Source organism: Bemisia tabaci, chromosome 10, assembly GCF_918797505.1.
Source record: "Bemisia tabaci chromosome 10, PGI_BMITA_v3".
In the NCBI taxonomy this organism is placed as follows: Eukaryota; Metazoa; Arthropoda; class Insecta; order Hemiptera; family Aleyrodidae; genus Bemisia; species Bemisia tabaci.
The window spans coordinates 5,583,918-5,606,075 of NC_092802.1; the positions used below are offsets into that span (position 1 = coordinate 5,583,918).

Below are 22,158 nucleotides of genomic sequence, written 5' to 3' on the forward strand. Positions count from 1 at the left end.
AAAAATACTCTTGTCTTTTCTCGTCAATTTTTTAAGAGTCTGGACTCCGGATCCAAGAGACTTTCTTTTCAGTGTAGCCCTTAAAGCAACACCGTAAATAAAACATACGAAACGAACACAACATGAAAAAGGCAAGGAAGGGGAAGGTCGCTCATTGATGACGGCGCAGAGATACAACTATTCGTGCTCGATGGATATCCGTGTTGCATCTTCAAAATTGAAGGCGTGATGGCGCGAAGCATAAAAATAAAGAAAGAAACTAATAAATTTCCTAAGGAAAAAAATACTCTGGTTTTTTCTCGTCAATTTTTTAAAAGCCTGGACTCCGGATCTAAGAGGCTTTTTTCCAGTGTAGCCCATAAAGCAACACCGTAAATAAAACACACGAAACGAACACAACATGAAAATAGAGCAAGAGAAATGTCGCGCATTGATGACGGCGCAGAGATACAACTATTCGTACTCGATGGATATCCGTGTTGCATCTTCAAAATGGAAGGCGCGATGGCGCGAAGCATAAATTAAAGGAAGAAACTAATAAATTTCCTAAGGGCAAAAGTACTCTTGTTTTTTCTCGTCAATTGTTTAAGAGTCTGGACTCCGGATCCAAGAGACTTTTCCTCCAGTGATATTTCGATTTCCGTTTATTTTTTGTACAAATCGAGCTCAAAAAATTCATCCTCAGCTTTTGATCTTCGCCTCAAAAGCGATCGAGAGATCCACCCTCGTTGAATGCCTTTTACCGTCGAAGTCTCCTCTTCATAGCGAGCATGGTTGCCAAATTGTGTCGAAAATCAGCACTTTTTACCTAGAGCTATATGGAATTGTGTTAATTTTCAGAAAAATCTGGCAACTGATAGCGACCCGGGACGAGCGTGAAATAGCGTTTCCGGTTTCGAGATCGTCCCGTCGTTTTCCGGTCCCTGCACTTCCGGCAGTCCGTCAACCACGTTCCTGTCTGCGGTCCGTCCCTCAAAACGTCCCTCGGCCGACCGAAAAGCCCAATTTTATTTTGACAGGAGCCTGGAAAAGCATGACTTTGCACGGACAACAGGACCGTTTCCGATTGTCGATTTACGCTGTTTCGTCGGTGAAGCGATGAGAATAGACTTTGAACCGGAGTTTGATTAATTTCGTGAAGCCTGTCCGTGCACCGCAGGACTCCATTTTCACACCATTACCTAAAAAATCGGCCCCCTTTTTTTAAATCGTCGTTTATTTGTTTGCTCTTGAAATACGCGTGACTTTCTGCGCTTGGATGAGCTGCTCTGCGATGCTAGGACGAAATGGACCGCGTCATACAGAAAGAAACAAACAACAAAATCAGATTTTGCCAAATTTAATTTGGCAATTTAATTTTTTACATGATAATGAATGTGCGGATTTTTTGTGCAAAATGAATCTTTTGCATAGCTACGAAGCAGATTCCTTAAAATTTTCATATGAATCTGTCGTAGGTATGAACATGTGGACCTCTTATGGCAATGGAGAATTTGCAAGTGTCTGAAATTTGATGAATTTTGTGTTTAAGTGGACGCTACCAAGTGAGCTGAACATTAGGATACCCTTAGTTCATAAATTGAACAATTATTGGAGGAGATATGACAAAATTATCTAATCTGCTAAAGTACATGCGTTTAAATGGGAAATGCCGCCAGATGATTTCACTAGGCGGTGCAGTTTCTCACTTTTAAATCCATTTTTATACTTATTCCCATTGCAGAAAAAAATTATAAAAAATACTGCAAAATCAGTTCTTTGGGCATTTTCAGATGAAGCAATGAAAATTTTGCGTGCAAATTCTCTATTGGCCTAATTTCTCCCGATATTTCCATTTTCATTTTCCAGATAAAACATAATATGTCATTATCGAACGAAATATATGACTCTAAAATTTTCTGGAAATATATTTGAATCACCGAAGAAGATTCATAGGAAATTCCAAGAAACCCGTTGGTTTTCTTGTTAAGAAAATAAAATTCTGTATACCGGCGGTCTGGGAAACTTGGAAAGTCAGGAAAATTCGGATTGCTTATACCTAAACTTTCCCAACGCAGTTTTATCCATGACAAATCATGAATTTCTTTTTTTAAAAAATTGAAAAGAATTGCAACATTGTAATTCGGCAATATCTACTTCTCAATCGAGTCTTTGTGCTGCATCCGCACTCCGCAGTCCCTTCCCTTTGGCGAGGCGAATATATTCAGGGAAGTAAGTATAAAACTGAGTCCATAAAAAGAATAAGTTTCGAGGAGTCCGCGGGGCCGCGATTTTCATTCCTATCGGTCGACCATCTTTTATCAGTCGCGCCGGTATAAACGACCGTGTAAACGGGTCCTAACTTGGGTAATTGGAGCCCAAGTCCGCGCACCCTTGCCAAACCGCTCCAAAAATCACCTATTATCTGCTGTATCGAGGAAAAACGCCGTATGAACTTTCGAGAGTTGTCAAATCTCGTTCGCTAAAATGTTAAAGTTATGAATATCTTCCCTTAAAATTTTCAGAAACTTTAGGTGAAATTGCGCACAAAATTCAGGGTTGCCATAGTCAGGAAGTACCGGGAAATGTCAGGGAATTTTAAAAAGTCAGGGAAAACCGGGGAATGTTAGGGAAAGTGACGAAAATGTCAGGAAAAATTTGTTAAATCACCTATATTTGCTTTCTTGAATGGGTTTAAGATTTCGAACAACAAAATTTTGCCACAAAATTATTTTCAATTATGTCCTCTTAACCATCTGTCATACTTTTAACTGTTAGGGAATTTCACCAAAATGTGTCAGGGAAATCAGAAAAATGTCAGGAAATTTCATTTTCCAAATTCTGTGGCAACCCTGAAAACTATCCGAAAAATCCAAAGGAAAATATGCTTAAATTTACCAGGAAGTTGGTTTTTTATCAAAGGAAATTCAGCAACGCCTGAAGGTCCATACGGCGTTTCTCCTCAGCACCGCAGCACGGCAGTTATCACCAATTTAAAACGACAATTTGTGCACGATGCGGCAACCCTGGGGCGTCCCTCTCGGGCGAGCACAAAAACGGACGCGACGCGGCGTAAAAAGGGCCGAAATGCACCAATAACGCGCGCCCGTCCTGGTGTTTAATCGCACGAGAACATTTATTGCCGAAAGTTTCCCGGCGCGCTCGAGCGAGTAGCCAAGGTTGCCGCCGCCAGAAATGAAGGGGCTCGAGGGAAGCTCCCGTTGCGCGCTTTCGTGACTTGGCGACAGCGCGCTCCGATCCTTTCAGACGGGTCTTTGGTCAGTGTTGGATTTTTTCCATATTTATATACAACGGTACAACTTTGCTCCTCTTAGCGAGACAAGTACCAATTACGTTGATGGTAGTCTCTTCGAATTCGTTTTATTCAGGGTGACAAGTTCTCGAGACGTTGGGAACTTTCCCCAACACTGGGAGGAAAAAAAAAAACATTGGATCTAGAGTCCAGACTCTCAAAAACATCGGCAAGAAAAAATTATCTTGATTCAATCGGATTTTTGCTTAAATCAAGAGCCAAGCCTCTTAATTTGAGCGGATTTCCTTTTGATTTAAGCTTAAATCTGATTGAATCAAGAGTCCTTTTTTTTGTCGATGTTTTCAAGGGTCTGGACTCCAGATCCAATGTTTTTTTTCCAGTGAACCCTGAAATTCAGAGAAAAGTCAGGGAATTTTGTCGCAGAACCTTAAGTCTTTTTCTCTCAGCAAAAACATAATGTTTTTTTCAATTTTAATGGATATTTTCCGGTAGTAGTTACTGCAAATAATTTTTAGGGAAAAATAATCATGCCCCAAAAAACTGAAAACTGAAGAAATTCAGTTCTGTAAACCCCTGTGTATAAATAAACAAGGAGTTTGAAGGTAAAAAAAAATGTTTCACTCTTCTCTCCTAATGTGTCGTTTTTGGCCTCATCGTTGCAAAAACCCAGGAATTTCAGTGTAATTAAACAAGCTCGAAAAACCAAGAGTTTTGAAGGGTGCAAATTGTTCTAGGCCCCCGAAATTTTCTGCAATGCGCTGAGTTTTCTCAAAAAGGTCAACGCAACGCGCTGATTAAAATTTTGTGGAATTTTTTGTTAATTCTAGTATGTGTGCCAAAGTTTCATTATTCCTTAAGAATTGAAAATATGAAAAAAACTGAAAAATCTAAAAAAAAAAAATAATAATCCTCTCCCCAACAATTTTCAGGGCAAATCCACAACTCGGTCTCGAGATTCAGAACAATGTGCACCTTTTTTTTTATTATTTTTTTTTTTTAAGCACAGTTTTTCTTTTTAAGTGTATTGGCGCCTGGAGCTTTCGAGGCAATAGAACCTCGAGGAAGTATTTTTGTCGACACAGGCGACAGACCAACAGACAAGGCCAGCGATCGGGTCCATTATGAACAAGGGAGCGGTTGATTACCTCCTCCCCCCTCCCCCTTCCCCCTCCTTGGCTGAGAGTTCCGAAACCCCGAATAAATCTTGTTAATGCTCTGTTAAAAGCCACTCTCCCTTCGAAAACCTCCAACATCCGTAGCGTTGCCGTTTCGCGGTGATGATTAATTTATCGGGAGACGGGAAGAAAAGTTGTGACGTGGTCACTTCGTTCCCAAAATATAAGTCGTCAAGTAGCTTTAAGTTTTCTATCTTCCATAAATTCAGGTCCTCACCTGTGAAAATCACCATTAGTTGGTAGAATCCACGCCACGCTGGTGGCGAGGCGTGAATTATCGATTATCGATATTTGCCCATTTAAAACTGTGGTAAAGAATAGAATATCGAGGTATTCGTGTGTTCGTCGCGAACACCCTGTTTATCGATCCTTTTCCATAGGTTTAAATGGCAGATCAATCGATGTATCGCAAAGCACGCCACGCCACTGGTTCACGCCAAATAAGTATATTCACTTGCCACTATTATGAGCTAAACCTGCCAACCCTGAGCTAGGAGATTTGAGCAAACATCGTAATCACCGAACTGACCTTTGCTGAAACTTCACCGGAACCCAAACCCATGCGTCATAAATTGAAGTAAAACTCAACCCCTTGCCACCCCCCTCCCCCTCCGTAAATCCCCTAAAACTCGAGCTGACCTTTTCCTAGCCTAACTTTCTATAGTTTATCATGCGAGTGAAATTGATGTTGGAACATGTGTGAGCAAAATGTGCCAGGGTTTGTTCTTCGAAAAGTTTCGTAAGGTAGGCTATGACAGGAAAATTGTCATTTTCCCGAGGTGTGACATATGCAAGAATAATGGAAATATATACAGGCATATTACTGACACCAACGCTTTGAAAGATGAGCCCTTCTCGGATAGATTTGTCTCTCTGAAAGATGCAGCTAAAAAATGCATAGCTCGACTGTTTTGAGAATCATTCCGGAGAGAACATTTCTCGGAGTCGAACCCTGCCTCAGCAATCCAGTAGAAACCCATGCATTCTACTCAATCGTGAGATGCGGCCCAGCTCGATCGAATCCCAATCGCCGTGAGAAACATCGGAAATTATCGAAAATCGCACATCGACTCCGATCACTCCTCACCGCGTAATCGATCGTTAAAATAATCGATGGTTAAAATAATCGATCCTGCCAATTTCGACGCGTTACCCCTAAGGCGTGCGCGCTCTGCGCACGCGCGAAAATATCCGAAGCGAGAAGGGACAGAATTGCCGTGCTGAGGAAAAATGTCGTATGAACCTTCAAGCGTTGCCAAATCGCCCCCGATAAATTTTCTTTCGAGAAAAGCCTTAAGTACTCTTCCTTCGAATTTTTAGACAATTTAGATTGAATCGCGAATAAAATCTTCAAATAATATGAAGGAAAACTAGTCATAGGTTTTACTTGAAATCCCTTCTCCATCAAAGCAAATGGAATTCGTCCATGTCTGAATGATCATACGGCGTTCTTCCATAGCACAGAAGAGTCTCTGCTCTAGGAAAACCCCCGTATTAACATCAAAGAGTTGCCAAATTTCCTCCGATAAAATGTTTAATCTCCAGGAAAGCAATGTATATTTCCCCACAAAATTTTCCGGTAATTCTGATCTGACACCCTGGGAAAAAAAACACATTGGATCTAAGAGTCCAGACTCTTGAAAACATTGACAAGAAAAAATACTCTTGATTCAATCAGATTTAAGCATAAATCAAAAGGAAATTCGCTCAAATTAAGAGGCTCGGTTCTTGATTTAAGCAAAAATCCGATTGAATCAAGAGTATTTTTTCTTGTCGACATTTTTAAGAGTTTTTTTCCAGTGCAGCAAAGGAAATTCTCGGTCAGTTTTGAAGAAAAATATTCACGGATTCCCTTGAAAAGTCACATTTTACCGAAGCAAATTTGGCAACCTCTGAAGGCTCATACGGCGTTCTTCCTGAGCACGGCATAGAACCTGTTCCCCGATTTTGACGTTAAGCCTTATAAGCGACGCAGCTTTTAGCCCCGGCCGGGCAATCACAAATTATTCACCTCGCTTTTCCTTCACGGTGACTTTGACTCCCCCCGCCCCCCCTCGACTTGACCCCCTTCCGCCTCCCTTCCTTTCACGGGGGGGGGGGGGGGGGCTAATAGCGCTTATCGGTTACGGAGAGCTCCATAGTCGTCGGCCGGTAAGTTGCTACGCACATCCAGCGATATATGCTCATTCTATAATTTACGCCGTCCTCCGAGTCAAAGGGACGGGCACCCGGAAGGGGGGGGGGGGCTGGGGGGGCCCCGGACTGTCCATTAAACTTGGAGGTAAGAGGATTTCCTCGCGAAAAAGGCGTCGGGCGCGAGAGATTACCGCGCGCCGGGGAAAAAGCTGAGTCCGCCGGAGGAACGCTAATTACTGGCAATTTATCGCCGGGAACTCCGCCACTCAAACGCGAATTGATAGAATTACCCTAGCCGGGTTTCTTTTTTTGTGTGGATGTGTTGGTACCTTCTATTATTTTCATCGATCGATAGGGAGAGCACGGGCATGTCGGTAATTTTGAGGTTAGGTCATGGAGCTTTCAGGATTCAGGCCCCTCAAAGGACTACCCTACACGAATAGTTCGTTTGAACAGAACGAATGATGTGGTTGTGTAATGCGAATAACCAGGTTTCATATCACTCGAAAATTATAGTTTTATCGACGTAGGGTGTCTACAAGTCCGGAAAGTCCGGAAATAGGACTGATTTTTTAAGGGCGGTCCGGAAGTACTGAAAAGTGCGGAAATTCCGCCAAAAAGTCCGGATTTTTTAAACATTTTTGTCATTTTTTCCGCAATTTTAAATTTTTGAGAATGTTCTAATTTCGTCAAATGGAGGTACTGAAAAAGTACGGATTTTTTCTGTTGGAGGAGGTACTGAATTTCTTGAGAATGTACTGAAAAAGTACTGGAAAAGTACTTATTTTTGACCAGCTTGTTTTAGTATAGACACCCTGATATATTTCCTCGATTTTTTCCGAAAATTTTGCTCGCAATTTTATCCGACAATTTCAAGGAATATTTTTCACAACTTCCCTCACAAATACATGTTCATCCGGGGAAATTAGGCAATTATGGAATGTTCATACGGCGTTCTTCCTTATAGCATGACAGGAAATGTCTCCGGTCTGGTCCGACCCATCCGGAACCGAACCGAACTTAAACCGTCCGATCATTAAGAGCAACTGCTGGCCTATTTCCCGGGCGAAACGGGCGGCCGTCGAAGCGCGATCGCAATTGAATCGATCCATGCTGAAACCTAACCCAACATCCCCTACAGCCCCAAGAGCCCTGGTACGTTAGCTATCGCACGGACCTCAGGGCCCATGATAGAGCGGACCTGTCCGGTTTTAGGACGGACCCGTTCAATTTTCCGGGCAGTTATTCACTTATCCACGGCTCCTGTCGACGTCGTCGGACTCTGATTCGATTATCGGCCGGATAAATCCGCGGGTCTGTCGCGATCGCTTAATCGTATTCTGCCGTGCTAAGGAAGAACGCCGTATGAACATTCGAGAGTTGCCAGATTTCCACCCATAAAATGTTTATTTTCGAGGAAAGATACATATATTTTCTCTCGAAAGGATGTGACCCGTTAAAGAGGGTATTTTGGCCCTACCCTGGTAAAAATTGGCGATAGAAGCTGCGTTTCAAAATACCATAGGAATTCTTATAGCCGGCTAAAGAAGGCTACAGAAAATCATATAGCTGGCTGTAGAATGCGGAGAAAATCATACGGCCGGGCTATACGAAGCGATAAAAAATTATGCAGCCGGGCTATAGTTCCTATCGCCGGGCTTTACACTTTATCGCCTGGCTGTTGCTTTTTTGCCATCGATTATAAAAGGCTATAAGAAATTGTGTAGAAATTCGTGTGCTTTGGAAATCATTAAGTTTGATACGGAACCACCTTAATATTTACAAAACACACATTATATTTTCCTTTAATACATATTTTTTTTCATCAATTAAAATGAGAATAATCCATACAGGATGTGCAAACATTTCAAAATCATGAGTTGAATAACGCTGACTCCGCCAGATTAAATATTAGAGCCTAACACAAAGCGGAGCGGCGACGCACTGGCGCCTACAAACCTAACAGGGATACTTCACGCATTGCGCAACGCGTGAAGTATCCCTGTTAGGTTTGTAGGCGCCAGTGCGCGTTTCGCGCTGGCTGCCCGCCTGCCGCGCCGCAGCGTGCCACGGCGCTTGAAGCAACTATTTCACACCAGAGGTATTGCACAGTATCATACGAAACTGAAGGCGCTCTAATATATTAGGAATGGCAGGCATCCATCAAAAGTACGGAGCTTTTCGCGCAGAATAAATCAAGATACTACGGCCTAAAAAGAAAGCAGTTGTCCAAAAACTCACTAAGTCCTAGCATCCGTAATTAGTGACGTTTAGCATACACTTTATCGCCTGGCTGTGAGTTGCTTAATCGCCATCGGCTATAAAAGGCTATAAGAAATTGTGTAGCCGGCTATAGAAGCTATTGGAAATCTTACAGCCGGCCGTAGGTCTATGGTATTTTGGAACACAGATTCTACTGCCAATTTTTATCAGGGTTACTTTGGTCGAAAATTGAAACAGCCTAGAATAATGTCATGTATAGTGAAATCGACCCTCAATCATCTACCCTGGGAGAACTCATCCTTATTTGAGGTGTTTTTGAAAGGTTTTTTCCTGATTTCCCAGCGCAAAGTAGTGAAGTTTTGCAGTTTCCTCGAATAATTGCTCATTTTCGGTCCTAAGTTAGATTGTTTATGTATGAGCACAGGCGACTACCACTTTCCTCTTTAAATATGTTAATCTTTAGTACACCCATCACAACATATTTAAAGTTACCTTACGAAGCCCGGTTTTCCAGGTGTCCAGACCTGTAGACACCCTGGCGTAAAAACATTCATGCAGTGAGGGCATATAGAGTTTTTCATGCACAATCTTATCTACTCCTGATGTAGCTTAAGATTTTCAAATTCCCATTCTCCGTGTGCTCTGCTGATGGATCTGTAACCATATCCAACGCAGTGGCGTGGCGTGTTTGGCGATATATCGAATAATCTGCCATTTAAACCCATGGAAAATGATCGCCAAACAGGGTGTTCGCAACGAACACCTTATTAATCGATTATGTACCATAGCTTCGAATGGGGAAATATCGATAATCGATCATTCACGCCTCGCCACTGATCCAACGGTCAGTGAATCGGAATAGGTGCGTTGCGGCAACGCGGCGCAGCGAGTCCGCGCGCCATGCCCGTAATTAGCGCCACCTCGCGGGCGCGCAGCGAAGATGCGCGATAGTGTCATTTCCCGCCGTATCGGTGCCTCGCATCTCGCGCCCGATAATTCGATCTGATCCCGCCGTAGCGTTGCGTTGCCGCGCCGCCCGCGATCCTTGCAACCGTCACCCTTAATCGCGTGTGAAAAATTGAACGATTATCGTCGTAAATGGCAACGGTGTGCGCCCATCTCAAATCGGATTGGACGCAAGTCGCACTCGCACGCACATACGACCGGGTACATGCGCCTGGACCACGGTGACAGTGTAACGGGCTTAGTTGTCACATCGTGCGGAAAAATTTGATGGGTCCTCTGCGCACGGACGGCACTATGCCAATGGACCAATAGAAACTGTCCGCACGCATCAGAATACATGTATCACATGTATCCGCACACAAATGTATCGCTTGTATATGTACATACATGTATCAGAATGCATGTTTCTTAATTAAAATTTTATGCAGAATACGATTCGCCCATCGAAAATGACTGTTTTTGACTCATCACTAAGATATTAGCGTTTTTGGTTCACAAAGTTACAAGAATTTTGAATTCTCTGGAAACGAATTGAATTCCACGGGTTGGAATTGATGGATAAAGCAATGGAAAAAGAGAAAATGGAGCGATCTTATTGGAGGAAGCGGGTGGACAGAGTGAGCAAAGGAGGCACTCTGAGAGAGAAACTTCGGTCCTTTGAACCGAATGTACGGTGTTCAATACCGGCCGTATTATTCGGTTCATGTAACCGCTCTCTCGGTTCTAGGAACCGTATCCTCGGTTCATGCTATTGAGCATTCAAACCGAACAGAACTAAAGCAAAAGCTCGGTTGCATGAACCGAAGATATGGTTCCCAGAACCGAGACAGCGGTCTTTATGAACCGAGCAATACGGCCGATATTGAACACCGTACTTTCTGTTCAAATGATCGAAGTTTTTTTTGCGCCTTTATAAATGATAGACTACCTCGGACCTCCGCAAGGACCCTATTAGTCCCTTGACCATTGAAACCATTAACCAAACGCTTCCACCATCAGGATCGCTCGATTTTCCCTTTGTTCTTTGTCCATCACCTTGTCTAGCAGCTTCAATTATTAGTCCTTTGACCATTGAAACCATTAACCAACCGCTTCCACCATCAGGATCGCTCGATTTTCCCTTTGTTCTTTGTCCATCGCCTTGTCTAGCAACTTCAATGATCACCCTCCTGACGATTTTTTTTAACTCTTTCGTGGCAACCTGGTCTCATGAAGACGTCCGTATTGTCCGGAGTCAGACGAGGGGGGCGGGGGGCGTTGCGGTACGGCCACGCACGACTCCGAAATTCCGGTTCCACGGTACTAATCACGCGGCCACAAAGACCGCCCGGCGCATCTCCGCGCGTTATGACATCCGAACACGTTCGCGGCGACCGTTGGAACGCTGCAACGAGCAATTCGCAATCCATCGACTCTTCGTGGTTTCCGATTCGGACGCTTGTCGAACACACGTTAAGAGGGTCCGTGGTTGAGTCGTCCTCGGGAAATTGTCTCTCGCCACGTATCTCCGTCCACGCCTTCCCGTGTTCCAGGGACCAGCGACGCACGGTGGACCGAGCCAATAGCAGGGATGCCACCGTCAGGGAAAACCGGGAAATCTCAGGGAATTTTAAAAAGTCAGGGAAAACCTCACTGGAAAAAAACACATTGGATCTAGAGTCCAGACTCTTAAAAACATCGACAAGAAAAAATACTCTTGATTCAATCAGATTTAAGCTTGAATCAAGAACCAAGCCTCTTAATTTGAGCGGATTTCGTTTTGATTCAAGCAAAAATCCCATTGAATCAAGAGAATTTTTTCTTGTCAGTGTTTTCAAGAGTCTGGACTCTAGATCCAATGTGTTTTTTTTCCAGTGCAGTAGACCGAGTCAATAGCAGGGTTGCACAGTCAGGGAGTACCGGGAACTCTCAGTGAATTTTGAAAAGTCAGGGAAAACCTTGAAATGTCAGGGAAAATGACGAAAGTATCAGGGAGAAATTCTTAATTTACCTTTATTAGCTTTCTAGAATGGATTTGGCGGTTTGAACCAGAAATTTTGCCTAAAAACGATTTCAAATTATGTCTTTTTTGCCATATTGCATCTTTCAATTTTCAGGGAATTTTACTCAAATTTGTCAAGGGAATCAGGGATATGTAAGGGAATTTAATTTTCTTGTGGCAATCTTGCAATAGGAGAGGTCGGACAAAATTTGGAAACTTCAAACGCTTTTAACTCCCTTTATACAAAACTTTGAGATTCTAGAAGTGGTTCCATTCATATCCCTGTAAAATTTTCTCCTACAAGCACCGTATAAAATTTAAAACGCGACGGTATAAACATCGAAATTTGCAGTTTCAGTCAAAAATTCCACGTCCGACCTCTCCAATAAACTCGATCCACTGTGCGACGGTTGTGTCCAGATCCAGAAGACTCATCGGTCCTCCAAGTTGGATAATTACCAGTCCGGAAATTGTCCTTTCGCCACGTTTCTCAGTCCACGCGTTCCCATATTCCAGGGACCAGCGACGGTTTTGTCCAGAAGACTCATCGGTCCTCCGAGCTGGATAATTACCAGTCCGGCGCATGCGCACTCTTGACAGTAACCGCATCATTGATAATTATGGTCGCGCGGAATTGATTTATTTTATCCGCGACGCATGACGTCATTTCAGCCTCACGACACTCGAACGTGTGATTGATTGAATCAGATCTCATCTCGAAATGATCTCGTATCCGTCGAGGATTTAAGTGGGCAGATATGTGATGAGTGAGGAATAACGCTCGTGTCGGTAAAAGAATTTCAGACGCCTGAAGATTTCCACTGACTTATTATTGGCTCAATTGAGGGGATTGAGGACAAGGCGCATAAGTGCAGTTTTTGCTATTTCGAGAAACGCACTGGAAAAAAAAAACACATTGGATCTAGAGTCCAGACTCTTGAAAACATTGACAAGAAAAAGTACTCTTGATTCAATCAGATGTTTGCTTAAATCAAAAGGAAATCCGCCCAAATTAAGAGGCTTGGTTCTTGATTTAAGCAAAAATCCGATCGAATCAAGAGTATTTTTTCTTGTCGATGTTTCTGAGAGTCTGGACTCTAGATCCAATGTGTTTTTGTTTCCAGTGTACTGATTTTTAAGGGGGATCCGGAAGTACCGAATAAGTGCGGAAATTCCGCAAGAGGCCCGGATTTTTTTTCATTTTTCTGTCATTTTTGTCTCGATGTGAGCGAGAAATTCAAATTTTTGAAATTTTTCAAAATTTCGTCGAATGGAGGTATTGGAAAAGTACTGAATTTTTCTGTTGAAGAGGCACTGTATTTCTTGGGAATGTACTGAAAAAGTGCTTTATAAGTACTGATTTTTGGCCAACCTATTTTAGTAGACACCCTGTCCCTGATTTTTCCTCATTGTTAGTAGAATATCCTCTCTAAACAAGCTGAAAATTTGACTTGTTCGTCTGCGAAAACATAAAATCGGAGTGGAAATTTCGAAACACTGAAACAGAGATACGAGGTTTCTCTTTTCCGCCATCGAAATGCTCGACGAAAGTCGGCCAACGCGCTCGAACCCGGCGCAGCGATCTCCAGCTGGACACAATCCACACCCTTATTCGATTAGGTCGATGCTAAAACCAACCCTTCAATGCTCTGATAAACCCTGAAGTCCATAAGAACGCGTTATTCTGAGGCTCGACAGATATTCGACGTATGCGGTTTTAGTGTCGCTCGTCCGTTCATCCATCAATGTTTTTGCGACATCGACCGTTCGGCGGCAAAAACACCGGTTTCCGGAGTCAAAGTTTGGGGGTGGTTTTCCGGGATTCGACCCGTATTCGGCAAAAACCACGTATCCGAGCAGGGTCAGTGGCGAGGCGTGAATGATCGAGTATCGATATTTCCCCATTTGAAGCTACGGTAAAAGATCGGTTATTAAGGTGTTCGCTGCGAGCACCCAGTTTATCGATCCTTTTCCGTAGGTTTAAAGGGTAGATCAATCGATATATCGTGAAGAACGCCACGCCACTGAATCGAGCGAAGTGCGGTTCTTGCAGAAATCGAGTGCCGAATCAGGGATCGGCGGCGACGCGATAAATCATCCGCCAAAACGGTCCACTACCCCCGCACCCCGGGGCACGAGAGGAGGGGATGCGAAAAAGAAAAACGATTAAATCATCCACTCAACCGCTCCTCGGTGAGTGAGCGGCTCACTTCAATTCGGAATCAATCAATCCCCCGCCATGCCTCTCCGCCCCCCCTCCACCCCTCGTCTGAAGCTCGTGTAGCCCGGTGTAGCGGAGAAATTAAGTTTTTCGAATAAATCCAGTTCTCACCGCGGGGATATCGGGCGGTTGATCGGAGAGTGGAATCCGAAAATGAACGAAAAAATACTTCGGGCAGGGTTGCCACGATTAAGGAAAATCCGGAAGTATCAGGGAATGGAGAATTTGCGCACAATTTTTTATTGCTTCATCTGAAAGTGCTTGAAGAGCTGATTTTACAGTATTTTTCATAATTTTTTTCTGATATGGGAAATTTTATAAAAATAGATTTAAAAGTGAGAAAATGCACCGCCTAGTGAAGTCATCTGGTGGCATTTCCCATCTAAACATATGTATTTTAGCGGATTAGGTTATTTTGTCGTATCTCCTCCAATAATTGTTCAATTAATGAACCAAGGGTATCGTCGTGTTCAACTCACATGGTAGCGTCCACTTAAAAACTGAATTAATCAAATTTCAGACACATTCAAAGTCTCCATTCTATCATCTGGAACTGCGAAATGTCAAGGAGATCGCGGAAAATACCGTGGCAGGGTTGTCACGATCGGAGAAAATCGGGAAATCAGGGAAGGCTGTCAAGTCAAAACGCTTCGAAAACGTAAATTATTCCGTGTCTTCGGTGACGATTAATTTGGGAGTTGTCGAACAATTTGTTATTAGTTGGACTTTATTTTGCAACGAGGAACTACTAGTTATGGTTCATCTGTAGAAGAACCTAGGAAAACTTATGGTTTATACGTTGTTTCTAAAATGAGCCAGAAATGGACTGCATTTTGCAATTTGGAGCTGTAAATTCTGGCTCATCTGAAAAAACACTTATGCGCACACGGAAACTAATGGCACATACGTTGTTTTTAAACCGGGCTAGAATTCATAGTTCCAAATTGCAAACTGTAGTCCAAAATTTAGTCCAAATATCTTGAAATACCTTATCGCCAAATGTACTCCAGGTATTCCTCAAATCTTCGCGACAACTTTTTTCTTTCTTTTTTTTTTTGTAATTTACACCTTATACAAATTACACTTGGAATTTCTAGACCTATATAGTTAGGTCTTTTCAAATGCTCCTCTAACAATTTATACCAAGTATATTAGTAACAGACACTCCTTTGGAGATGTTCACAGAATTAACAAAGATACAAGCACCGAGACCCTCGCTACAAGTGTTTTTTTTTCACCATTGGCCGAACCAACGGAATCGCAGCCGAATCTCGTATCCCGCCAAGTCCGACGACGCGGCGTTTTTCGGGGGGGGGGGGGGGGGCGTCCCGCGGGAATCGGCGGGATTTATGCACGCGGCCGCGCTGACCTATAAAATATCGATATCCGCGGTGGGGCGCGACGGGGGGGGGGGGAAGGGCTCTAAAAGACGTTAACGAATAATCGATAACCGCATCGTTTTCGGCTCCGGGAAAAGTTCGCGCTCCCCCCCCCCCCGCCCCCGCCCCCTCGGCAGAAACCGCGGATAAGCCCCGCGGAAAAGGGATCTCTCGGCGGCGACCTCGTTCCCTAAATTCCTCCTTCCCTAATTCCAGCCAGTTTTCAGTCGAGTTTCCCGCGCTGCGGAGGGGGGTTGGGGGGTTGCGGGACTCGCCATCGCCCTGATGGTGATGAGATTGAATCGTTTCGTTCCGGAAAGCGGAGAAAGCCGTGAGTGCATTCTGGAATGAGCCTCGAGATACATAAAAGCACGTGCTATCGACGGCTCATACGGAAATGCACTTACTCGCTATTGCGGTAGCTACTGAGGAGAGCGGAATCTCAATCCAATGGCTTTTCTATTGGATTTAAGGGTCCAAGACCGATCGGGCAGAGCCCGCTGAGAATGAATGATAATACTGCCGTGCTAAGGAAGAACGCTCGTATGAGCCTTCAGACGTTGCCAGGTTTCCTTCGATGAAGACAGAATTTTCTGGGCAAATTGTGAATATTCTCCTTCCAAAATTTTCACATAATTTGGGACGCAATTGAATCTAAAATATCTGAAAGTTTCGAGGAAAAATATGCATACATTTGGTCAAAAATTACATGTTTTAGATAGGAAAATTTGGCAACTCTCGAGTGTTCATACGGCGGTCTTCCCTAAGACGGCTGAATAGCAGGCGAGTCAGAGCCAAGAAAAACCTGGGAACACCAGGAATTTTTAAAAATTGTGGAAAATCTGGGAATCTTGCCGGAGGTCACGGAATGGGTCCCTTTTTCTGTTTTTTATTTGGATCGCATTTACCAAAAATGAACCAGCGTGATTACAGTGTTTTCAAAATAGTGCAACTTCTCCTTTTCTTTTAAAAATACTTAATAAATGTATAGTATTACAATTTACACGGTTATTTCCCTTTAAAATCAACGATTTTAGAGTAAGAATCCAGAAATATTTGATATTCATGGGAGATTTTTTTAGATAATTAGGAAGAAGCAACATTTTTACAACACTATAATCGCGCTGGCTCCTTTTTGCTAAATGCGATCCATTTAATATCATGAAAGCACCAGATGAGTAGATTGGTGATGTATTTTGTATTTTTTTAGTAAAAACCTCGGATTTTCCCCTTGTCTTATTTGTCAATCGCTTTGTCCATCAATTTCAATAATCAGCTCGCTATCCTTCGTAACGCATCCGTGACAGAATTGCGTAACGTTGCTGTCACGAGGGAAAACGCGAACGCAGTCTCAGTATTCGGAAGTTTCTTTGTTCTGTCTTCCAAAACGCCTTCAAATAGCGATGATACTCCGCATCACACCGGAGCTCGAATAGTGGTATCGCGGGGATTTCTAATTTTTGCGCCGAGATCATGTTTGTGAGTGCCCTCCGTTCCTCGCTCTTAAATCCTGCCCGCCCAGAAAGAACGCCGCATTAGCATTCAAATGTTGCCAAAACTTGTTTTTTTCATAAATTTCACTGAATAAAGTTTGAGAAAAATATCGAATTAGATCTAATTACCGATGGATGCATCAGGAGAGTCAGAAAATATTTTGTTGAGCAATTTTCATGCTTTTTTTCATGAAATTGCGATCTAAATTGTTCAAAATTCAACAGGGTGTCTAGCATCAGGAAGAACCGGAAAATATCAGGAATATTGGCCGATCAGGAAAAAATCAGGAAAACCGGAAAAATCGGAAGTTATATCAGGAATTTTTCTTACGCGTATCTCCTCAGCGGAGAAAGTCTTAATGCCTTTTGCCTACCGTGCCAGGAGTCGAGAAAAAAACAGGAAAATATCAGGAATTTTCAAAGTGAAAAAATCAGGAAAACATCAGGATTTTTCAAATTAAAAAATACTAGACAGCCTGTATCAATGAAAAAAAAATATCACGGATTTGTGTGGAAATAATAAATGAGAAATTTGGCAGTAGTCAGAAGCTCATACGGCGCTTTTTCTCAGCACGGCAGAATGGAGAACAGCGCGACCTCTCGCGGTGCACATCAGATTCTCGACCGGGGTCGTTCGTCACACACACACACTCCCGCGTACTCGCACTCACACTAGGACCGCAGACTCAGCAGGATTTTTATATCATTAGCTGATGATTGACCTTTGCTCAGCCCCCTTCCTTATCCGTGTTGCCAATACGGAGTCTCTCTTGGAGCCGAGAAATGTTCTGCATTCATCCACCTCTCCGTCTCTCCAAATCCCGAATTTTAGAAAAGTGCATTTTTTCTAAAGTTAAGTCTCGGAAAGCTCTGGGCATTTTGAAATTTTACCGAACTTGCGACCCTAAACCACATTCACGTGTGATTCTCGAGTGTCGAAGCCGAATGCCTAACGCAACCACTATGGTGAGGAATTCCTGTACCTCCTTGGTATCGGTTTGAAATGAAGGCGTTTTTTATCCTCTCGAAGTCATGCTCAGCACCCTTGGATGCTGCCACTCCTCCGGAATAATGGTGCGGTGTGGTATCACGGAGGAATGAAGGGGGTCGTTTTATCTCGAAAACTTCCACATCACGAGAGGGTGCATTTATTCTTGTAGGAGAGCAGTGTGTGTGGTGTGGTTTAGTCGAGATATGAAGAGGATTTGGTATCTTTAAATTGCCTCATGGCACAAGGATGCCACTCTCTTAGTTGAAGAGTGGTGCGGTGTGGTATCTGCTAAATTTGAAGGGGATTTTGTATCCTAGAACCTTTATCATTGCAGAAGGATGCCACTCTTATTAGTAGAAGAGTAGTGCGGTGTGGTATCCGCTAAATTTGAAGGGGATTTTGTATCCTAGAAACCATATCATTGCATAAGGATGCCACTCTTATTAGTAGAAGAGTAGTGCGGTGCAGTATCCGCTAAATTTGAAGGGATCTGTATCCTAGAAACTTTATCATTGCATAAGGATGCCCCTCTTATTAGCAGAAGAGTAGTGCGGTGTAGTATCCGCTAAATTTGAAGGGGATTCTGTATCCCAGAAACTTTGTCATTGCATAAGGATGCCACTCTTATCAGTAGAGGAGTAAGTGCGGTGTGGTATCCCCTAAATTTGAAGGGGATTTTGTATCCGAGGAACTTCCTCATTTCGCAAGGATACAACTCTTATTAGTAGGAGAGTAGTGCGGTGAGGTATCCGCTAAATTTGAAGGGGATTTTGTATCCGAGGAACATCCTCATTTCGCAAGGATACAACTCTTATTAGTAGTGCGGTGTGGTATGAGCGAAAAATGAAGGGGATTGTTCTAATAGTTTGGCGTTTCTGTTTCAGCGGACCTGACGACAACGACGAACCGGCCGAATCCGCCATGGCTGATGACCTCGCAACCGTCGGTTTGGAGCACGGCCAAGTCGATCACGGTGCGGCCGCCCTCGGTGGGCCCCCAGCCGACGACGGCCTCCCCCGGGCCGCCCACCTCCTCGCCGGCGCCCACCACCCCGTCCACCACGACGCCCGCCCTCAAACTACCCCTGCAGGAGGAGCAGGAGGAGCCCGAAACCACCACCCAGGTCCCGGTTCCCGCCACTTTCCCGGCCAGGACGCACTACACCGCCGTTCCTGGTAAGCACTCGAATAATTTCACCTTTGTCTTGGTGTCTATAACCAGGAAATCGGCATTCATAAGGGGGTTAAACTTCGTTTCAGAGTACCAGCGACCTCAGCGTGTTTGAAGATGCAAATTCCATTAAATTTTATGACATTTTTTTAAACTTCTGCAGTGGAGTTAGTATGACGTGAAAATGCAGAGAAACAGTAAAATATTAATTTTTAAATCGAAAAAGGATATCAGAAGTCAAATGTCGAAGTCTCTTATCGGATTAGATAATTGTTGCTGGCTGCATATGAAGCCCTTAAAAAATCATTGAAATTTTGTGGAAAAACAACTTTCATTTTTCAAAAAAAATAAAATTACATTTTGCATCCATGATCATGTTTCACACGAGAATTTACGTACGACAATGCACATAAACCGCAATTTTCCGTGACATGCAAGAGCTCCATCGAAAAATTCTATGGCAAATCGTTTTCTAAGTAATCATGGATGTCACCTTTCGGCCAAAACATTCGACGTTTTAAAAATAATTTCCGCCGCCATTTCATTTTGTTACAGACAAATTATTGGTTGAAATCCGTCTGAAATTTTCACTGAATTTTGTTGGCAGCACAAATAAAAAATCAGTGACATTTTCGGACAGCTTCGTGGAACAATTTCTCCATATAAAAATGGAAATGGCGGCGGAAATTTTTGAACGTCGCATGGCGCTTATGATACTCTGAGGTGACGATGTCACTAAGAGTCGTGTATGGTTTAGTATCTCCGATAAATGAAGGCGCTATCTAACCTTATCAGTTTTGGTGACTCTGTATTTGACCCATGTTATTTCTGTTGGGATTTCAGTGTCGAGCACGACGCTCGAGTACCTGTCGCCGAGCGCGAGCGTGCCGTGGCAGCGGGAGAACGGGATGTGCGGCCCGGCGCAGAGCCGCGGGCTCTTCTGGAACTGGACGAACGGCGGCGAGGTGTTCGTGCAGCCCTGCCCGGAGGGGGCGACCGGGGTGGCGCGGTGGCGCTGCGAGAACGGGCACCGCGTCCCGGCCACCCCCGACCTCTCCGAGTGCCGCTCCCTCTGGCTCACCAGCCTCGAGTACCGCATCAACGACGGCGGCGACTCCATCACCCAGATCGCCAACGACCTCTCACAGGTGAGCTCCATTTTTCAAACCCACTAGCCGTATAGCCGCAACTAGGGATTTTTTCTGGTTGAAGAAGAGCTCCTCCATGAGCAGGGTTGTCACAGTCAGGGAATACCTTAAAAATTGGGAAATGTCAGGGAATTTCGAAAAGTCATGGAAAACCTGGAATTGTTGGGGGAAATGACGAGAGTGACAGCGGGGTGTCCAGGGCCGGATTTACATTTTTAGCGCCCTAGGCTAAACTTAGGGTGGCGCCCCTAAAAGTAGGCGCTCTCGTGGGGGGGGGGGGTGTCCCCCGGATGCCCCTCCCCTCCAGATCAGAAGGAGGATGTTAGGTGTCAGGAAAATGTTAAAATTCACCTTTAAAAAAACACGGCTTTAAACAGTTTTGAGGTGCGTTCACGTTTGCAAATTGGTTTTGGAAAATGAGAAGTAACAAAAGACTCGTTTTTAAAAAAAAAAAATTCTATAAAATTTTCCGCCCCCCAGAATGTTGCGCCCTAGGCTATAGCCTATGTAGCCTATTGGTAAATCCGGCCCTGCGGGTGTCTACAAGTCCGAAAATAACTATGATTTGCCAAGGGCCGTCAGGAAGTACTGAAAAAGTGCGGAAATTTCGCAAGTAGGTCGTGATTTGAGCGCGAAATTCAAATTTTCGAAATTCTTTGCATTTCGTCAATCGGAGGTACTGAGAAAGTACTGAATTTTCCCGCTGAGGAGGTACTGAATTTCTTGGTACTGAAAAAGTACTGATTCTTGGTTAGCCTGTTTTAGTAGACACACCCTGATTTTCCAAACCAGCTATTGTATGGCCGGAACTAGAATAGAATAGAAATGGAAGAATGAAATGAATAGAATAGCCTATGTACTGAATAGTCAAAACCAGTTCAAAAGATTTTGCAACCCTGAAAAAGAGGGTCAGTGGAATTTTTTTTATTTATTTATTTTTTTGTTCTGTTTTTTTTTCTTCTCGTTTTTCAATAAAATGAGGTAAAACTTGAAACTTTGTGTCTCATCAGTAGGCATGAATTATTTAAAAATTATGAAAATTAAATGCAAATTAAGCACTCTTAATCCATGAGTGCCCTGTGAGAAGAATCAGGGAAACTGCGTTGGGTAAGAGCTCCACCTCTGTTGGGAGAAATATGGGCGAGGTAACATTTGTGCTTAATGGCCTCCCCTCCCACATCCACCCTTTGTGGCATCTTCCCCTCTCTAAAGTCCACGTACACAGATAGGGAGCTGAGCAATGTATCAAATAACTTGTGAAGTAATCCTAAATATTCAGAATGTGTGTAGTGCACATTTAATCAAATGAGGAGTGCGCAAAGAGATGTATCACGCACCCAGAGCTTATTGTCCTCCTTTCAAGGGACAATGAGTCTTCTCGCCAGCTTCCATGTTCCCTTTTTAATTCGGGGATTTTTCATTTTCGCTCGTTGGGGATGCATTCGAAGCGGCAGGGGGATGATAAAGCTTGAACATTACAGCAATGTCAAGACATTTGTCAAAAAACAAATATCTGCTCAGAGCACGGCTCGAAGAACACTTTAGCATAGAGAGAATATATTTGTATAGCTTTCGCAAAAGTATTTACACAATTTTAACTTAAGTAGCTTCACCCCTAAATAATGTGCTCATACAGGGTCAATAGTGCTTTGAATGGAGAAAAAAATCACCCCTAGGAAAAATCCCCTGTGAAAATTCAACTCAACTTTTTTTACGACCGAAATTGTCTCATACTTTTTAATATAAACTTCAGAAATACCTATTCAAATATTAGCAATGTATAACAAGAAAATTTGTGGTACCTATTCTTAATTTTATACCACCAAATTAATGAAAGAAAGAAATAATTTGTACCTATAGTATATGATTTCCATCTTTAGAAAAGGTTTTCCACCACCTTTATCGCAATCCTGGATTGCAATATGAATTATATCATTAACCCTTGTAGATGAAATACTTGTATAAATGTCTATCATGTATGCACTTTACACATTTATGTATGATAGATATTTTAAGTCACAA

The 22,158-nt window shown here is 43.3% G+C and overlaps 1 protein-coding gene across 7 annotated transcripts in view; it reads left to right on the plus strand.

Moving 5' to 3' along the window:
- Positions 1-22,158, plus strand: part of LOC109029870 (latrophilin Cirl) — a 648,752-nt gene that overhangs the window by 607,584 nt on the left and 19,010 nt on the right. For all 7 annotated transcript variants that reach the window (XM_072305247.1, XM_072305250.1, XM_072305249.1 and 4 more), the window contains 2 exons: positions 18,703-18,993; positions 19,832-20,136. In XM_072305247.1, the coding sequence (XP_072161348.1) occupies positions 18,703-18,993; positions 19,832-20,136 (596 nt within the window). The remainder of the gene's footprint in view (positions 1-18,702; positions 18,994-19,831; positions 20,137-22,158) is intronic.